The following is a 15,577-nucleotide window of genomic DNA, read 5'->3' on the forward strand; positions in this document are numbered from 1 at the left end:
GAGCGTCTCGTACGCGGGCTGAGAGATGGAGCCTTCAGACACGCCATCCTCCTCTCCATTCACCTCCCCGTTCACCTGACCCAGAGGAGAAATATCACGCAGTACCCAGTCAAAGCTTTGGACACACCTACTGATTTATTGGTCCTGCATTTTTTTACACTATCGTACAAAACTGAAGGCATAGGACTATGAAATAACACGCGAGGTTATGTAACAAACAAAAGGTTCATCGAAACATAAATATATTTCTTGCATTGGAATATTCAAAATGGCTCCATCTTAGCCTGCATAACCACCACAGAGTAGGTGCGTCCAAACGTTCGACTGGTAGTGTAGACATCAGAGTTTTGTGGCTCGAATAAGAGTTTTGCTCACTTTTTTACCACGACAGGATGAATAGCACAACTGACATGGAGTGCGATATTTTTAACTTGGTTTTTAAACCGGAATTCATGCAACTTTTACATCACCCTTGATCATTCATCACAATCTCTGCTCTTGAATAATTAAACAATTAACTAAACGTAAAAAAAATGGAATCTCATCAGAACAGTGGAGTTGAGGATTAAAGGTCCCCGACTTTGTGAGATGATTTAACATTAACACTGTCTATGGCCCGGCGGTGGCTAGAAATGGCGACAGACGTAAAGAGCGCTCTGGCCGTTCTGCTTCGCAGTTCACAGAGCGGCAGCTGAGGCGGTCGGATCTGGAATTTGTTACACGACGTCTTGTCTGTGCCAGACGTAGTGGTTGGTGTTCATGATGTCATTTCAGCGAATGTCCCCTCAACTTCTATAAGCCGCTCCCCTCCTCCGTAGCATTTTAAGCTACAGACACCGGAACGGCGCGTCCTGGGAAATCTCATTGTGGCTGTAATTCTGCACCAAGGCTGAATTTCGGAAAGAGACCTTCATATAGAGTATTAGGGGACCATTTCTTTCATGTCAGGGGACCGTAAAGGCCCGCAGACCGCACGTAACCTTTTCATCATCGACTGACCTGCAGCTGACACACCCTCATCTGGCAGAGGTGGATGGTGAAGATGGCGTGGGACCGTGAGCTCTGGGCGTTCATCTGAGTGCTGGCCGTGGTTCTGGACAGAGCGCCCAGCTTCAAACAGTCCAACAGCTGTGGACAGAGGCAAAATACTGCCACTATGTTCCAAAACAAATATTCGTACTGCGCGGGACAGTACGATGTGATCGATTGATGAGTTTCATTAACGTGTTTCATAATACGCAGCATTAAAAAAGTAATTTTACAAATTTTGCCAAATTTGAATACGCTACAATGAATTTTATAGCCAGGAAGGACATTTTTTAAACATTGTCGTGAAGCTCTGCCTCATGTCAGGGCCAGAGTGGGACTGAAATCAGCTCATTTTATTTTTACCCCAAACGAATGGTTTAACCCCGCACTCTTCAGCTATGGTCCCTGGTGAGGTGGGACAAGAACCGCAGTGACCCGGTGCCAAACGCAATTCCAGCCCTGGTGCCCAACTAAAGAGGGAATCTTCACATTATCCACTCTGGCTGCTCCTAATGTCATTACAGGCCGAGTAGAAGCAAACTGATAATTAGATCAGTGTTACTGCTGTCACGGTCACTCATTCATTTGTTAAGAAAGATTACATAAAGAAACGTGTAGGCAGGGAAGACATTATTTATACATAAATGTTGATTTTAACATTTTTTAAATGAATTCTACTGGGGATTTTTTGTGGTTTGTGCACTTCTGCTACATCAACAACAACATCATTTATTTCTTATATAGCCCAAAATCACATACAGTATGTCTCAATGGGCTTTGACAGGCCCTACAGTTGACACCCCCTACACTTGACCCTTCTGCACACAAGGAAAAACTCCACACAAAAAAACTCTAGGAGAGAGAAAAAAAAGAAAGGAAGAAACCTTGGGAGGAGGAGATACAGAGAGGGACCCCCTTCCAGGGTAGAGTGAGCCTGCAAACGGTGTCAGTGCAGGGTTGGATATGATATAATAATAAGTCCTACAGTTGTAGGGTTGGAGAAGTCCAGGATGTATTCAGTGTCATGGTCTAGATTACGTGTCCGTAAACATCTGGCTACATCGCTCACACACACAGAACAGCTAACCTCATTCTCTGAGGTCACCAGTCGAGATGTCACCCCTGTGGTGTAGATGCCGCCACTGCTGTCCTCATGGATCTTAATGTTGGATTTCCTGTCCCTGGCGCCCTCAAACAGGTCCAGGATCTCCTCATTATACAGCTGGAGCGCGCATGCATGCGCACACACACACACACACACACACACACACACGCTGTTACCATGGTAGGCATATACGCTAGATGTGTTGGTCTTGGTTTAATGTGCGGGCATCCTGACACTCACCTCTAGAAACTGGGCGCTGACCTTGAACTCTGGCGGGTGGCCGCCGGCCGCCTGGGCCTCGGTGCGGCGCTTCTGGATTCCCTGGAAGAGGTGGCGCACTGCCCGCGGGATGATGCCCTTTTCTTCGTCCGCCACGCTCACGTCGAATCCCGTCCCCATGGTGTATGTCTTCCCCGATCCTGTCTACGGTCAGCAAAAGCCCCCAGATCACTACACACGCGGCATCATGCTGACCACGCCCAACACCAACGTAAAGAGAAGTGATTGTCACATGTGATACACAGCAGCACAGCACACAGTGCACAGTGACATTTGTCCTCTGCATTTATCCCCATCACCCTGAGTGAGCAGTGGGCATCCATGACAGGCGCCCGGGGAGCAGTGTGTGGGGACGGTGCTTTGCTCAGTGGCACCTTGGCGGATCGGGATTCGAACCGGCAACTTTCCTTAACCGCTAGGCCACCACTGCCCCACAACGTACACACAACGTAAAAGAACACAACACAAGCATGCAATCAAACACACACCGAATTAATCGCAACAAACACACTGCACAGCATCGGACCAACATGCAGAAGTCACCCATTTTGGGATGGGACAGGAGTCAAAATTCACACGAACACACACCAAATCACCAACACTGGCTTTAACACTCACACCCGCGGCCAAATTATTCACCAATACAGCCAGTGCGTCTTGGGGCCGGGAGAATCCGGAGACAGTGGAGTACAGTGTACCGTGTGAACCATCACTGGTTCAATTACGAACGTCAGCGTTTCGATATCACGACACATCTAATATGTTTAATAAGTCAGCGCGGTGAGAGCAACCGCCACCCGGAGCGCCGCTGCACTCAGAACAGGTCGCCACAGTCGCTACCTGCACGACTTTTTAACGAATCGTCATTATGTTCTGCACTGCATCGCGATGAGATTCATTTCAACACCCCTAACTATCGTATGTACATTTAGTACAGTTCTACAACAGACTATGCTTTGTCCAGTATGGGGAATTGTAGTGTGTAGAGTATGCACTACCGACTGTGTACTGTACAACATGGTGTAGAACAGTATGTAGATATAGTAGAGTTATAGTACCGACTGACATTTTTACAGTATAGTGAATGATGTTGTGCAGAGTACGGTGTACTACAGTGTGCAGAATTCACCACAGTACAGGTAACGCAGGACACGCGGAGGAGCTGATATACAGGGGGACCGTAGGACTGGATTTTATTGGCATTGTGACGTACGGCTCAGGCTGGATTTAATGGAGCTCTCAGTGCTTCACTTTTCTAAAGTGGCCAATTAATCACTTAGGTATGGGGCTGTTCTTTAATCATGGCAGGTCGAACATGCTTACACACACACACACACACACACACACACACGCACAATCTTACCAACTAAACCACATGCTGACAAAGCACAGAGCTGTTATACTGCAAAAAAAAAATCTCTCACACACACACTCTCTGTCTCTCAACACCCTCTACGCAACACAGTTATATATACGCAAAATAGTTAGTGATGTCATCAATCACTATTCTGGGCAACGTGTACACAATCTTGACTGCGGGCGTGCGTGTGTATGTTTGTCCAACCTGTCCATAAGCGAAAACAGTGGCGTTGTAGCCCTCGAAGCACCCCTCCACCAGCTTCTGCACACAGGCACCGTAGACCTCATGCTGCTTGGCGTCCAAGTCGAACACGCAGTCGTACGTGAAGGCCTTGTCTTTACCCAGGAGCACCTGAGGCTCCCCGGGAGTCACGGACGTGCAGATGTGACAGCCCTCTATCTTCTCGTTGGCCATCTGGGGCCGGATCCTGCGTTGGAGAACAACATCGAGAGGTTAAGAGCATGTACGGGACTTCTCTTATGGGCGCGGCCTCAGAGCTGCCTGTGATGAATGATGTAGGGTCGTTCAAATGCCGCTGCTGAAAGGTTGTGCAGGAACGGCCTGTCAGCAGCAGCGCGGAGAGCCGTCCAGGATGGGTGCCTCCACCGGCCAGTTGTGACAGGAGACGGTCATGAATAATTAATGAGCCCCGAGCAGCATTTATCCCGCCTTCCATCACGACTTCCGACCATCTCCCAGCTGCACCCTCCCTTCAGCCCCCCCCCCCCCCCCCCCCCCCCACAGCACTGATAACAAAGACCAGGAGGCTTCCACCAGCGCGCTGCTGAGGTTCTTCGCGGTCCTGGATCTAGATGGCCGATGGAAAGAGCACCACCTCGGACCATCCATACGGTTTTCCTGGATTTCTGAACCCTTTTTCCAGGACCCATTGGTGGACTGATCTCCTGGGCTCGCTGTAGAGACATGCGTTCTATAGGTTTTGGTTTCGATGGAGAATTGTGACGTCGCCCCCCCTGCCCGGTTTTCAGATTCAGGGCATCTCTGCGCGTTTAGCATTTCCGTGTCGCACCACATCCTGCGGCCCGCGGCTCCGCCCACAACGCCATGCACCACCTCAGCGTCAGTAAAGTAAAGGCGTCTGTCAGTAGAAATGGAGGAAACCATGAAGAACGGAGAGGAGGTGAGGAGGAACAGGAAGGGAAAGCCAACCCCACCGGAGCCCGCCGTTCTGTCGCCAACATGCCATCGCCCAAGTGGTCAGAGCTGCTGTTTCCATGGTTACCAGGACCAGTAGCGGAAAATGCAGACCAAGAGGGGTCCATAAACCAAACTCGGACCCCGGAGTCCAGCCCCCCCCCGGCGGCGCGTTTGCCCCCCCCGAGGGAGAATCAGACAGGAAGTGGGCGTTTCAGCGGCCAATCAGAGCTTACGCCGGTCCCGCACAAGAGGGCAGCTGCTTGTTTTCACATCAGCCCCCCGAGGAGGGGGTCCTCATGCTGACCCTCGTGCATTAACTGTCACACACATACACACACACACACACACACACGCGCGCATGCGTGTGTGTGTTTAACGTATGAGTCCACAGACCATCTGACGTGGACAGAACTTCTGCAACACACACACACACTCTGCATTGTTCAGGGTTAAACTGCTGTTTTAATGTCCTGAGTGTGTGTGTGTGTGTGTGTGTGTGTGTTAGTCCTGCTGTCACAGCAGCTCTGGCCAACAATTCACACACAGTGGGCACGATGCCCACACACACATACCAAATACTCCACCCCAATCAGACCCGCAGGCTCTGACAGCAGTGTGTGTGTGTGTACAGTGAGGCCTACAGAATATAGACACCATCAGCAGAACCATGTGAGGGGTGGGGTCAAATGAGGTGGGGTCCGTGCCACGAAAACCCAATCAGCTTTACCTCCACACACCCCGCCCCATTATCCCTGTTACCTGACCCTCCAGATTACACAACATATCTCTGCAGATTAGGATTAGGCCGGGCAGTCATACACACACTTTATCTCACACACACGTAGGACACACACATGTGATTGTGTGTTAAAGTGGGACACAGTCACAGTTTAGGAAGTGAAGTAATGAGTCTGGGGGATTGTGGGTAAAGATAACACACACACAGCGATCTAAGGGGCCTCTGGGGTAAGAGACAGAGGGACGGTCACGTCAGGCACCACCAGCAGACCCCAAATGGTGCAACGTTGAGAAAACGTGTGTTGTGTGTGTGTGTGTGTGTGTGTGTGTGAATTTTAATAGCTCGCCGTATATTTAAATCCAACCTTTCCGTGGAAATTCAAATTGCCACCGACACAGAGTCAGCAGAACAAAGATGCCCACAGACCAACTATGCAAATCTGAGCTGGAGCATCAGCAGTGTGTGTGTGTGTGTGTGTGTGTGTGTGTGTGTGTGTGTTCATGGTCCAGCGTCCGTGATGCGCTGGGGAGTTCAGCAGCAGCACCTGGTCCAGCACCCCCCCCAATCACTGAGGCTCTGTGCTGCTGGACCCATCTGTGACACACACACACACACACACACACACACACACACACAACCACGCAGACATAATTCAAACTAAACGTTCCTCTTTGTATAGTTCCTCAGAGGGCAGCTCTTTATTTTTCTTCTGTGCCGTCCTCTGATACCGAGGGGGAGAGAGAAAGGGATGAGGGAGAGAGAGAGAGAGAGAGAGAGAGAGATGGAGCGAGATGGTGCAGGATAGAGTCTCTCGCTCCGCTCTTCCTCTTTTATCTCACAACAGCCACTCCTTTCTTCCTCTCAGGGAATCGGGTCGAAAAGAACAGCAACCAATTCACAAAAAGGGACCATCCAATTGACTCAACCACTCCCAACGCCCACTTGGACATACTATACACTCCCTCACACACACACCACACACCACTACCCAATTCTCTACGATCCAGGCCAGCGACCAGACAGGCTGAGAGCAGAGCTCGGGGGAACCGGGCGCTGGGGGACGTTCCAGCTGCCAGATGGGATTTGTGCTGAGCTGGCGACTCTACGCACGAACCTTTAAAACGTGTGACCGGCCGCTCCTTCTAAAAAACGAGAATTTCCGTCCCGAGCCGGAGATAAAGATCAGAGGCGTCAGCGGGTCTTCTTCACGAGAACGAGGGCAGAACAAGGGGAACGTCCTCCGCCGAGGCAGAAGCGTCCGCATTAACCCCCGGACCAGTCAGGCCGCGTTCCGGACACGCAACTTTCACCGCAACTTCACGCCGAGCGCAGCCAAGAGCTGCAAGTTCCCCCAAAACTACAATTTATATAACCAGAGGAAAACATTTCATCTTTAAACTCAAAATGCTCGCTGTGATGCTCGCTCGCTCTCTCTCTCTCTCTCTCCACTCCTCCCTTCCTGCCCCCCACGCTGCCAGGCGACAGGAAGCGGCCGAGGGCGTGGCGCGGCCCCCCCGAAGCCAACAGGAAGTTGTTCTTTGCGCGCAGGCCAGCCGCCGCTGCGCTTCAATGGCGCTGACAGGACAAACATGGAGATGAAAGCCGAAAGCTGAGCAGGAGCCCCGCCCACCAAAACGATCAGCCGCCTTATCGTCCGATTGGCCGCAAACATCCGGACAGGCAAATCACCAAAAAAAACAAAAAAAAAAAAACACCACCCACAAACACACAGGTCAAAGGTCAAAGGCCACGAGCGGTGCAGCGCTGGCAGGGGGAAATGGAAAACAGACGTGCGCGTCGATGCTCCGCTGAACGTTAATTAACGTATTAAACCGTCAGCGTCTTTAAAGTGGGAACCAGTTGAAAGAGAAATATGGTGGTAGTAGCCTAGTGGGTAACACACTCGCCTGTGAACCAGAAGACCCAGGTTCCAATCCCACTTACTACCATTGTGTCCCTGAGCAGGACACTTTACCCTGAGTGTCTCCAGGGGGGACTGTCCCTGTAATACTGACTGTAAGTCGCTCTGGATAAGGGCGTCTGGTAAATGCTGTAAATGTAAATGTTAGAACCGGGGAAGGTCGCGCAGGCCGGACGCGCATCTTTAGAACATCTCGGTTCCGCCCGAGAGGCCATGAGACTGGCAGCACCCCGCCGCCCCGGGGCGTGGAGAGAGGACGGCGACGGGCTCTCCCGTTCGCGCGTATAACATCTCTGCTGACTCGACACCTTTTCCACGCTCTCCTGCGGGGTGAAGAAAGGCGGCAAAGGACAAAAAGATGCTGATCTCCGCCAGCGGCGGCCACCAAGACGCGGTTAACAGGCCTCTGGGGGAAGCGGTGAGGACAGACGAAAGGTCGTTATTATATGGCGCCCTTCCTCATACCGAGGACCGTTATTTTGGGGTGGATGATCAATTTCTGCAAGACACACACACACACACACACACACACGCTGCCGTAAACAATGGGCAGGTGACAGACCTACACACACTTCCTCTCGTCAGTAAAGTCACTTTCTGACGTCCAGTCTGCAGTCGGGGATGCAACAATAGAGCTCGTGGCGGACCGCGGTGAAACCAGCACCCGTCACGCGCGCTGACCCACATGAACAAATCGATTGATTTATTACATTTTTTTAAATGTCCTCTCCTCGCACCCATCACGCCTCGGTCGTCGGACCTCACCTCAGCGAGACCTTGACGCAGCAGTCGCTCTGGGCCGTCATGGTTCCTCCGCTGGAAGGTGGACGCGCCGTCACGTTAACTGCAGCAGCGGCGGGGCCGTGCGCGACATCGTCAGACGGACCCGCAGCCCGTCTGTCCCTCGGCCCGTCTGCCCGGTTCCGAGGAGCTGCTTCGCATGGCCGGGACGCCGTCACGCGCCGCGACGCTGAGCCGCCGCGACATTGCAACGTTTACGAGGCGACGGAACAAAACCCTGCGGCGACCAGTCCGCCGCTCGGCGCGCCGCGTCTCTCGCAGAACGCGCCGCTGCAGCAGACGGCGGAGGGGGCGGGGACACCGGTACATGATCGACAGCACAACAGCCAATCAGACGAAAGCTCCCGCCCCCCAATTCGGCGCAGTCGTCCAATGGGTAGCCGGCGCTGCCAGGCGGCGGTGCGGTGCGGAGCTGGGTTCACAAACGACATCTGAGTCGCGTTAAATGGCCGTAAAAGTGAGACGGGGGGGGGGTCAGGGGGCAGTGCTCAAAGCCCTGCGGGTCAGAGGTCACTCGGCCGCGCCAGAACAAAGGCGAGCAGAAACGAGGGCAGAGGAAGTGTAGAAATGTTGAAAAGAGGAAATTCAGAGGCTTTCACTTCAAAGCGACTTAAAAATGTCTCATCTCTGCAAATAGTTTTAAACCACGTCCATGCTGTGTTTTTACCGTTTCTACACAGTTTTATGCCTTCGACCACGTCAACATAATTGTCCAGACCAAGACCACCACATAGTCAGAAGATGCGTGTGATATGTAGGCCTGAAAAAAAGATCTCGTGATCTTTGGATGAAGATCCACCTGACCTCCCCTTCTTGTGTGTGTGTGTGTGTGTGTGTGTGTGTGTGTGTGTGGAACTGCGAAGTCCGCATGCTTGTTGTAGCGAGAGATCCGTCGAGTCGGACTCGGCCGCCAGTGATCCGGACCGCTGCGACGTAGTCGCGTCCAAGCGCCAGATTCCGGGGCGGATTAGTCAGCAGTAACGGGGATCGGCGACATGCCCGCCCAACACTCCTGACCAGCGAGTGTAGTCACGCGGTCCAGGGTTCCGCAGAACCGATGCAACAGGCCTCGGACCATCAGCCAGTGGTGCAAGATCCTGTTGCCACAGGCCAGGAGCTGCTGTCTGTCTGAAGGTCACCAGGTTTCTAGAAGTTCCTTGGCTGTGGTGCTGCCACCAAATGCCGGCTTGCGTTCTAGCTTTTGGCTGAACCCAGACCTGGAACTGGCACTGGTCAGTTCTATAAACTGGTTTTGGTTCTGTTAAACCTATTGTCATTGTCGCTATTTACAATGTTCAAGGAACGTTTGAGCGAAACGTTCCGTGCCTGCGAATCAGAAGGCGGCAGGATAATCGCCGCATGCGCTGCCGCATTTTCCTCATTCTTTGATGTCTCCATAATCCCCGCTGCACCGTTTCTATATTTGTGCCTGGAAGTCCTAAGCTGATTGGTGCTCTTTAATAAACCGTGTCTGGTCTTTATTGCACGGGGTTATATAATTAGTTTGCGCAGCTTCGCGCCACCAGCCCGGGCTCGTTATGATTACGAATTCACTCGCGGACCCTGAACCATTGTTTCTCTGCACTGTGATCGGTGATGCAGGCTGGATCTTCAGACAAAGACCCCCTGCAGGGGAGGGGGATTATGGGGTGTGTGACGCGTGTGCATGTGTGTGTGTGTGTTCACTGTACTGTGTGCATCCTCAGTGGATAAGGAAGCGGCCCCGTAATCAGAAGGTTGCCGGTTCGAATCCCGATCCGCCAAGGTGCCACTGAGGTGCCACTGAGCAAAGCACCGTCCCCACACACTGCTCCCCGGGTGCCTGTCATGTCTGCCCACTTCTCACTCAGGGTGATGGTTAAATAAATAAATTTCACAGTGTGCACCGTGTGCTGTGCATCACAAGTGACAATCACTTCACTTCACTTAAAGGTCCCCTTGATGAAGGTACTGTCCCCGGGCACCTTTCATGGTGCCCACTGCTCACCAAACAGAGGACACATTTGGTTGTGTGCACTGGGTGCAGTACCGTGGTGTGTCACATGTTACAACTAATAACTTTCACGAAGACGGCTACATTTATCCTTTCACGTCATTTATCAGACGCGCTTATCCAGAAGAGTTACAGGGACAGTCCCCCCTGGAGACACTCAGGACCAAGTGTTGTGCTCAGGGACACAACGGTAGTAAGTGGGGTAAGTGGGTAAGTTTTGTGGGTTCAAATGCTCAACCGCCAAGGTGCCACTGAGGTCCCCTTGATCAGGGTACCATCCCCACACACTGTTCCTGGTGCCTGTCATGGCCGCCCACTGGTGATGGTTAAGTGCAGCAGACGACAAAGACAATCCATTTCACTAACTTGTGATTTTGTGATATTCTGGTTCACAGGTGGGTGTGTTACGTACCATGCTGCTACCAATATGTCGCATCCTTATGAAAAATTTCATCTTAAAAATTATTCCTGAGTTAAGGGGTTGGGCAGTTTTAGATAGTTACACATTTATAGCAACACACATATTACAATCCGTCCTCACCGGGCTAGAGTGTGTGTGTTCGTATCTTATGTGGATGGGTTTAACTCAGGCGTCTTGGCGTCTCACCGGTCCGGAGAGAGACCAGGGTACAGACAGATCCGGAGTCAGCTGCCTCTGACTTCATCTAGGTCAGTCGAAGAGAGAGGAGTGTGTGTTGTTCCTGCAGGCCTGAGGGGACACAATCACACACAAACACTCCTCTCTCACATGAAGCCACCATCTGTGTTTGGAACGCTGGGTCAGATCCCCCCCGACGGCCACAGTAGCCAGTAAACATCAAGAGTGGCTTAAAGTTTTACTTCTCTGGGTTCCAGAGAGTTCCACTGTGACCTCGGTGGTGGTGGAAACGATGGAACGAGATCCAGGAACCAGACCAATAAGGACAAACCGAAACGATAGAAGGGCTGTCACTTCCCTCCACCTCTGACCTCATTTCCTGAATTTCACGGCAGGTTGGGTCTGAAGGCGGGGGATGTCTGTAGCCTCTGGGCTTCTCCTACAGAGATGGACGCCCCACTGACCCCCCATTTCGTGCAGCACATGACAGGCTGGACTGCTAATGCTGTGTGATGGACTGACAATGAGGCCGGCGCTGAAAAGAAGCGTTAATAACTGTCCCAATAAGCAGAAAAGCCAGAGGCTCATCTCATCTCCTCAGATCAGGTGGAAGCCGGTCAGCGTCATAAATCTGTGCTTTTGAAAACGGAACCCCCCACCGCCTCAGAGGACAGCTGAGATCTGAGGCTAAAAAACTGAAATGAACAACACTTTCTACTTTGACTTTACACCAGTAACACCACGGAACGAGTCCTTGCCACCGGTACCCACTCAAACTCAGATGGCCAGATGAGCAAAGATGCAACGAAGGCCTTGAAAGTATACAAGACGACTTGAGGACCGGTGTCCTGTCTTACGACCCATGGTTGGTGTGGTTTATGGGGACCTCCAGCACACACAGACAGAAATAAAGTCTTTTCCAGGCTCTCTCTCTCTTTCTCTCTCTCTCTCTATATATGTATGTATGTATGTATGTATGGGTGGTAGTAGCCTAGTGGGTAACACACTCGCCTGTGAACCAGAAGACCCGGGTTCAAATCCCGCTCACTACCATTGTGTCCCTGAGCAAGAAACTAAACCCTGAGTGTCTCCAGGGGGGACTGTCCCTGTAACTACTGATTGTAAGTCAGAGAAATGCCACTGATTGCAAGTCAGCGCGTTAGAAAATGACAGAAAAGACAGGATGAGTGTCAGAAAATGAGGGGTAAAAAGAATAAAAAAAATGGCTGAAAATTAAATTCCAATAATAAATCTGAGAAGGGGACGATCATTTGTTTTAGCAGCAAGTCACCAATTCCATTTGTCCTTTTTAGGCATGCTCGGGTATTTTTTTATTATCAATGAAAAAATTAATTATCCAGTGCTAAAATTATTATATGATATTTTAGTTTTATGTCTCTGACATTTTGGGTGTGTTCAGTAGACGTGTGTGAGTCCAGTCAAATCTCTTTTGTTGTCTTTTGTGCCCGAAAAACAGGAAATCTGAATCTGTCCCAAATCAAAACACTTGACATTTTCAGTCTCCTTAGGAGAGTTTGCAGAGTTTGGTCAAGAAATGATGACTTTTGTCAAAAAGTGGGGCTCATATGTTTATTTTTTATTGATTTTTGGACACACGGGACAGTTTTTTTAAACTCGGATGTGAAAACCCCCGTTTTTTAAATGGTCGAAGTGAAGAAGAGCACCGGAGGCAGAGAAGAATGGAAACACACTGCACGCCCGCCTTCACGTGAAGTCTCACTGAGACCAGAGACTTTAGTGTCCACCGCAAGTCAGGGCGAAATATGCCCACACCAACCGCCCATTGAACTGAGATATGATTAAAATGAGTTAATCATCGAAAAAAATGCAGGGGTGAAATTTAGTGCTCCGGCCAGAAGCGTATCAGTGGCACCAGATGCTGATTTTCATGACAAAGAGCAGCAGGACAGCGGGACAGCGCAGACGACCCTCTGTTGATCTAGCTCATTATTGTGCCATTGTCTCGTTCATGCAGTCTGACCAATAATCCAATAATCATGAAATATTGAGCAATTATTGGTACAAGCAGGCGTCTAATTAGCTGATTTAATGATTTAAATTGGTCTCTCTGTTGGCCACATGCTGTCAACTCACGTAAAAATCTGTAATTTAGACTGGCTGATGGGCCAGAGGGCTCAAAACACCAAGTCGGGAGAAGACAGCTGGTGAAGGAGTTTGATCACCACGTGTTAAATATTGGCCTCATTCAAGATCTTGAGGAATCTTTATTTATGATGATTATGCCTGATTTATTTTATTAGAATGATTATGCCTGTACACCAACACATTATTAAATAAATCCTTCAGAATCTGTCTCTTCGTGGTTGGTGTCAGGTACAGTAAAATCTGGCGAAACGGAGCAATAAAGCTGATGTTCTTCCAGATTTGGTCTTCTAAATATTCTTTCTGGGATCATGAGGTCTGCAAAACTGTTATTGTAGTCTTCTTCAGGACCAAGTGTCCTCCAATCCGTGGAGAGGGAGGAGGAGCTTCATTGCCATCTGGTGGCCACAGGACCTCCACGCACCACCATCTACACCTCTCTCTACACTGTATTAACTCCACCAGAAACATCACGGGATGCCGGGACATACACAAACGAACAGATGAGCAAAGGTGCAACAAAGGCCTTAAAAGTATACAAGATGAGACGAGGACTGGCGTCCGGTCTTCCAGCGGTGCCGTAAATTAAATTTAAATTAAAACAATAAATCAGAGATAGGGAGGGTCACTGTCTCCATCTAAATGGGAACATAGGATAATTTTATTCCATCAGGAACCCCATCATGAACCCCATCATTGTTCCTCTGTACCTCTTCTGTACAGGGTCCAGCAGGATGAAGAAGGAGGAGTTCAGGAACTCGACCTGCGTCATGAATTAATCTGCCCACATTAGTGACGTTGTCTCATCTTCTCATCGTCCACCCAGGATCTGGACTCACAGGTGCTTTGCATTCCCGTGAAGGAGGAAGCCTGTTCTGCTGACCTCTGACCCTCAGACAAAATGAATAAGTTGCTACCGGCTCAGGAGGCGGCCAAAATCTACCACACCAACTATGTGCGTAACGCGCGCGCCATCGGGGTCCTCTGGATCGTCTTCACCATCACCTTCGCAGTGCTGATCATGGTGGTCTTCATCCAGCCCTACTGGATCGGGGACAGTGTCAACACGCCGCAGGCCGGTTACTTTGGCCTCTTCCACTACTGCATTGGGAACGCGCTCACCTCCGAACTCACCTGCAAGGGCAGCGCGCTGGACTTCGGCTCCATCCCGTCCGGCGCCTTCAAGACGGCCATGTTCTTTGTGGGCATCTCCATGCTGCTGATAGTGGGCACCATCGTCAGCTTCAGCCTCTTCTTCTTCTGCAACTCCGGCAGCGTCTACAAGATCTGCGCCTGGATGCAGCTCGCGTCCTGTAAGTGTGTGACAAAGGAGTGTGTGTGTGTGCATGTGAGACCGAAGAATGTGTGTGTGTGTGTGTGTGTGTGTGTGTGTGTGTGTGAGCGAGACAGAAGAGAATTGGGATACAAAACATGTGCAGGACAGGAGTGTGTGTGGACTGAATACATGTGAGACAGGAGAGAATGTGTGTTTGTGAGACAGGTGTGTGTGTGTGTGTGTGTGTGTGTGTGTGAGGCAGGACAGCATTTTTGAAGCAGTATGGCATGTGTGTGTATGAGGCAGGTGTGTGTGATGTATAGTCTGGTCAGCTGCTCAGTTCTAATAGAACACTATTAGAATAATGGCAGATGCGTTGAAGGTTTGTGCAGGGTCTTCTGTGGAACGTTTTCGCAACGTTTCACCGCAGCTTTCTCTGGTGAATGTGATCCTCCAGTGAAAGTCGTCTGGTAACTCTATCCTGCAGCTATGATCAATAATAAACGACCTGCAGGTAGAACGGTGATCTCTCCTGAAACGGACACTCACGAGTGCCGCCCCGCCCCTCTGCAGCAGGATGCATGGTGATTGGCTGCCTGATCTACCCTGACGGGTGGGACTCTGAAGAGGTGAAGCGTATGTGTGGCCAGAGGACGGATAAATACACGCTGGGCAATTGCACCGTGCGCTGGGCCTACATCCTGGCCATCATCAGCATCCTCGACTCACTCAGCCTCTCCTTTCTGGCCTTCGTCCTCGGAAACCGACAGGACAAGCTGCTGCCCGATGACTTCGATGTGGGGGAGAAAGGTGAGGACATCTGGGCGCCCCCCAGAACCCCTCTGTGCTGCATTAGGAGGAGGAGCCTGGATGGAATTGTGTTTTAAATAGTTTACAACCCCCCTGATTTTCATATCTTGTTTCAGAAAAGGCCTGAGGCTCCCCTGACCTGATGAAGGCGCCGCATCAAAGCACCCATTCCTGATCACATGACCCTCACCTGTCAGGGAGAACCCATGGACCTCAGGGGTTCCAAAGGGGTTCTGATGGTTCCATTCTGGCAGGTTACTGGGGGGTATTTAGCCTACGGTTCTGCAGGACTACAGGATATTAGGTTGTTTATTAACACTTTAAAAACTTAATTTAATGAATTTCAAGTCATTTTTCTATTTTGTAATTATTTAACTTATACTA

At 50.6% G+C, this 15,577-nt stretch overlaps 2 protein-coding genes across 2 annotated transcripts in view; one reads left to right on the plus strand and one right to left on the minus strand.

Annotated features, from left to right (window-relative positions):
* The window catches only part of LOC114801018 (kinesin-like protein KIF21B), a 9,391-nt gene extending 845 nt beyond the window's left edge, over positions 1-8,546 (minus strand). The window contains exons 1-6 of the mRNA XM_028998963.1: positions 8,357-8,546; positions 3,978-4,200; positions 2,375-2,557; positions 2,117-2,251; positions 1,000-1,128; positions 5-75 (exon numbers count right to left, since the gene is read on the minus strand). Of these exons, the coding sequence (XP_028854796.1) occupies positions 5-75; positions 1,000-1,128; positions 2,117-2,251; positions 2,375-2,557; positions 3,978-4,200; positions 8,357-8,397 (782 nt within the window). The 5' untranslated portion in view covers positions 8,398-8,546. The remainder of the gene's footprint in view (positions 1-4; positions 76-999; positions 1,129-2,116; positions 2,252-2,374; positions 2,558-3,977; positions 4,201-8,356) is intronic.
* Positions 8,547-13,975: 5,429 nt separating this feature from the next.
* LOC114801019 (LHFPL tetraspan subfamily member 5 protein-like) lies at positions 13,976-15,270 on the plus strand. Its single transcript, XM_028998964.1, has 2 exons — positions 13,976-14,420; positions 14,957-15,270. Exons 1-2 carry the CDS (start codon positions 14,009-14,011, stop codon positions 15,268-15,270), a joined length of 726 nt encoding a protein of 241 aa, XP_028854797.1. The 5' UTR covers positions 13,976-14,008.
* The last annotated feature ends 307 nt before the right edge of the window (positions 15,271-15,577 follow it).

This window comes from Denticeps clupeoides, chromosome 12 (genome assembly GCF_900700375.1).
Source record: "Denticeps clupeoides chromosome 12, fDenClu1.1, whole genome shotgun sequence".
Classification (NCBI taxonomy): domain Eukaryota; kingdom Metazoa; phylum Chordata; class Actinopteri; order Clupeiformes; family Denticipitidae; genus Denticeps; species Denticeps clupeoides.

Bases quoted from the DNA above. Each gene is read 5' to 3' on its own strand.
- LOC114801019 (XM_028998964.1), top strand. From the start codon at position 14,009: ATGAATAAGTTGCTACCGGCTCAGGAGGCGGCCAAAATCTACCACACC. The intron at 14,421-14,956 runs GTAAGTGTGTGA...GCCCCTCTGCAG, and splicing joins CTGGATGCAGCTCGCGTCCT to CAGGATGCATGGTGATTGGC.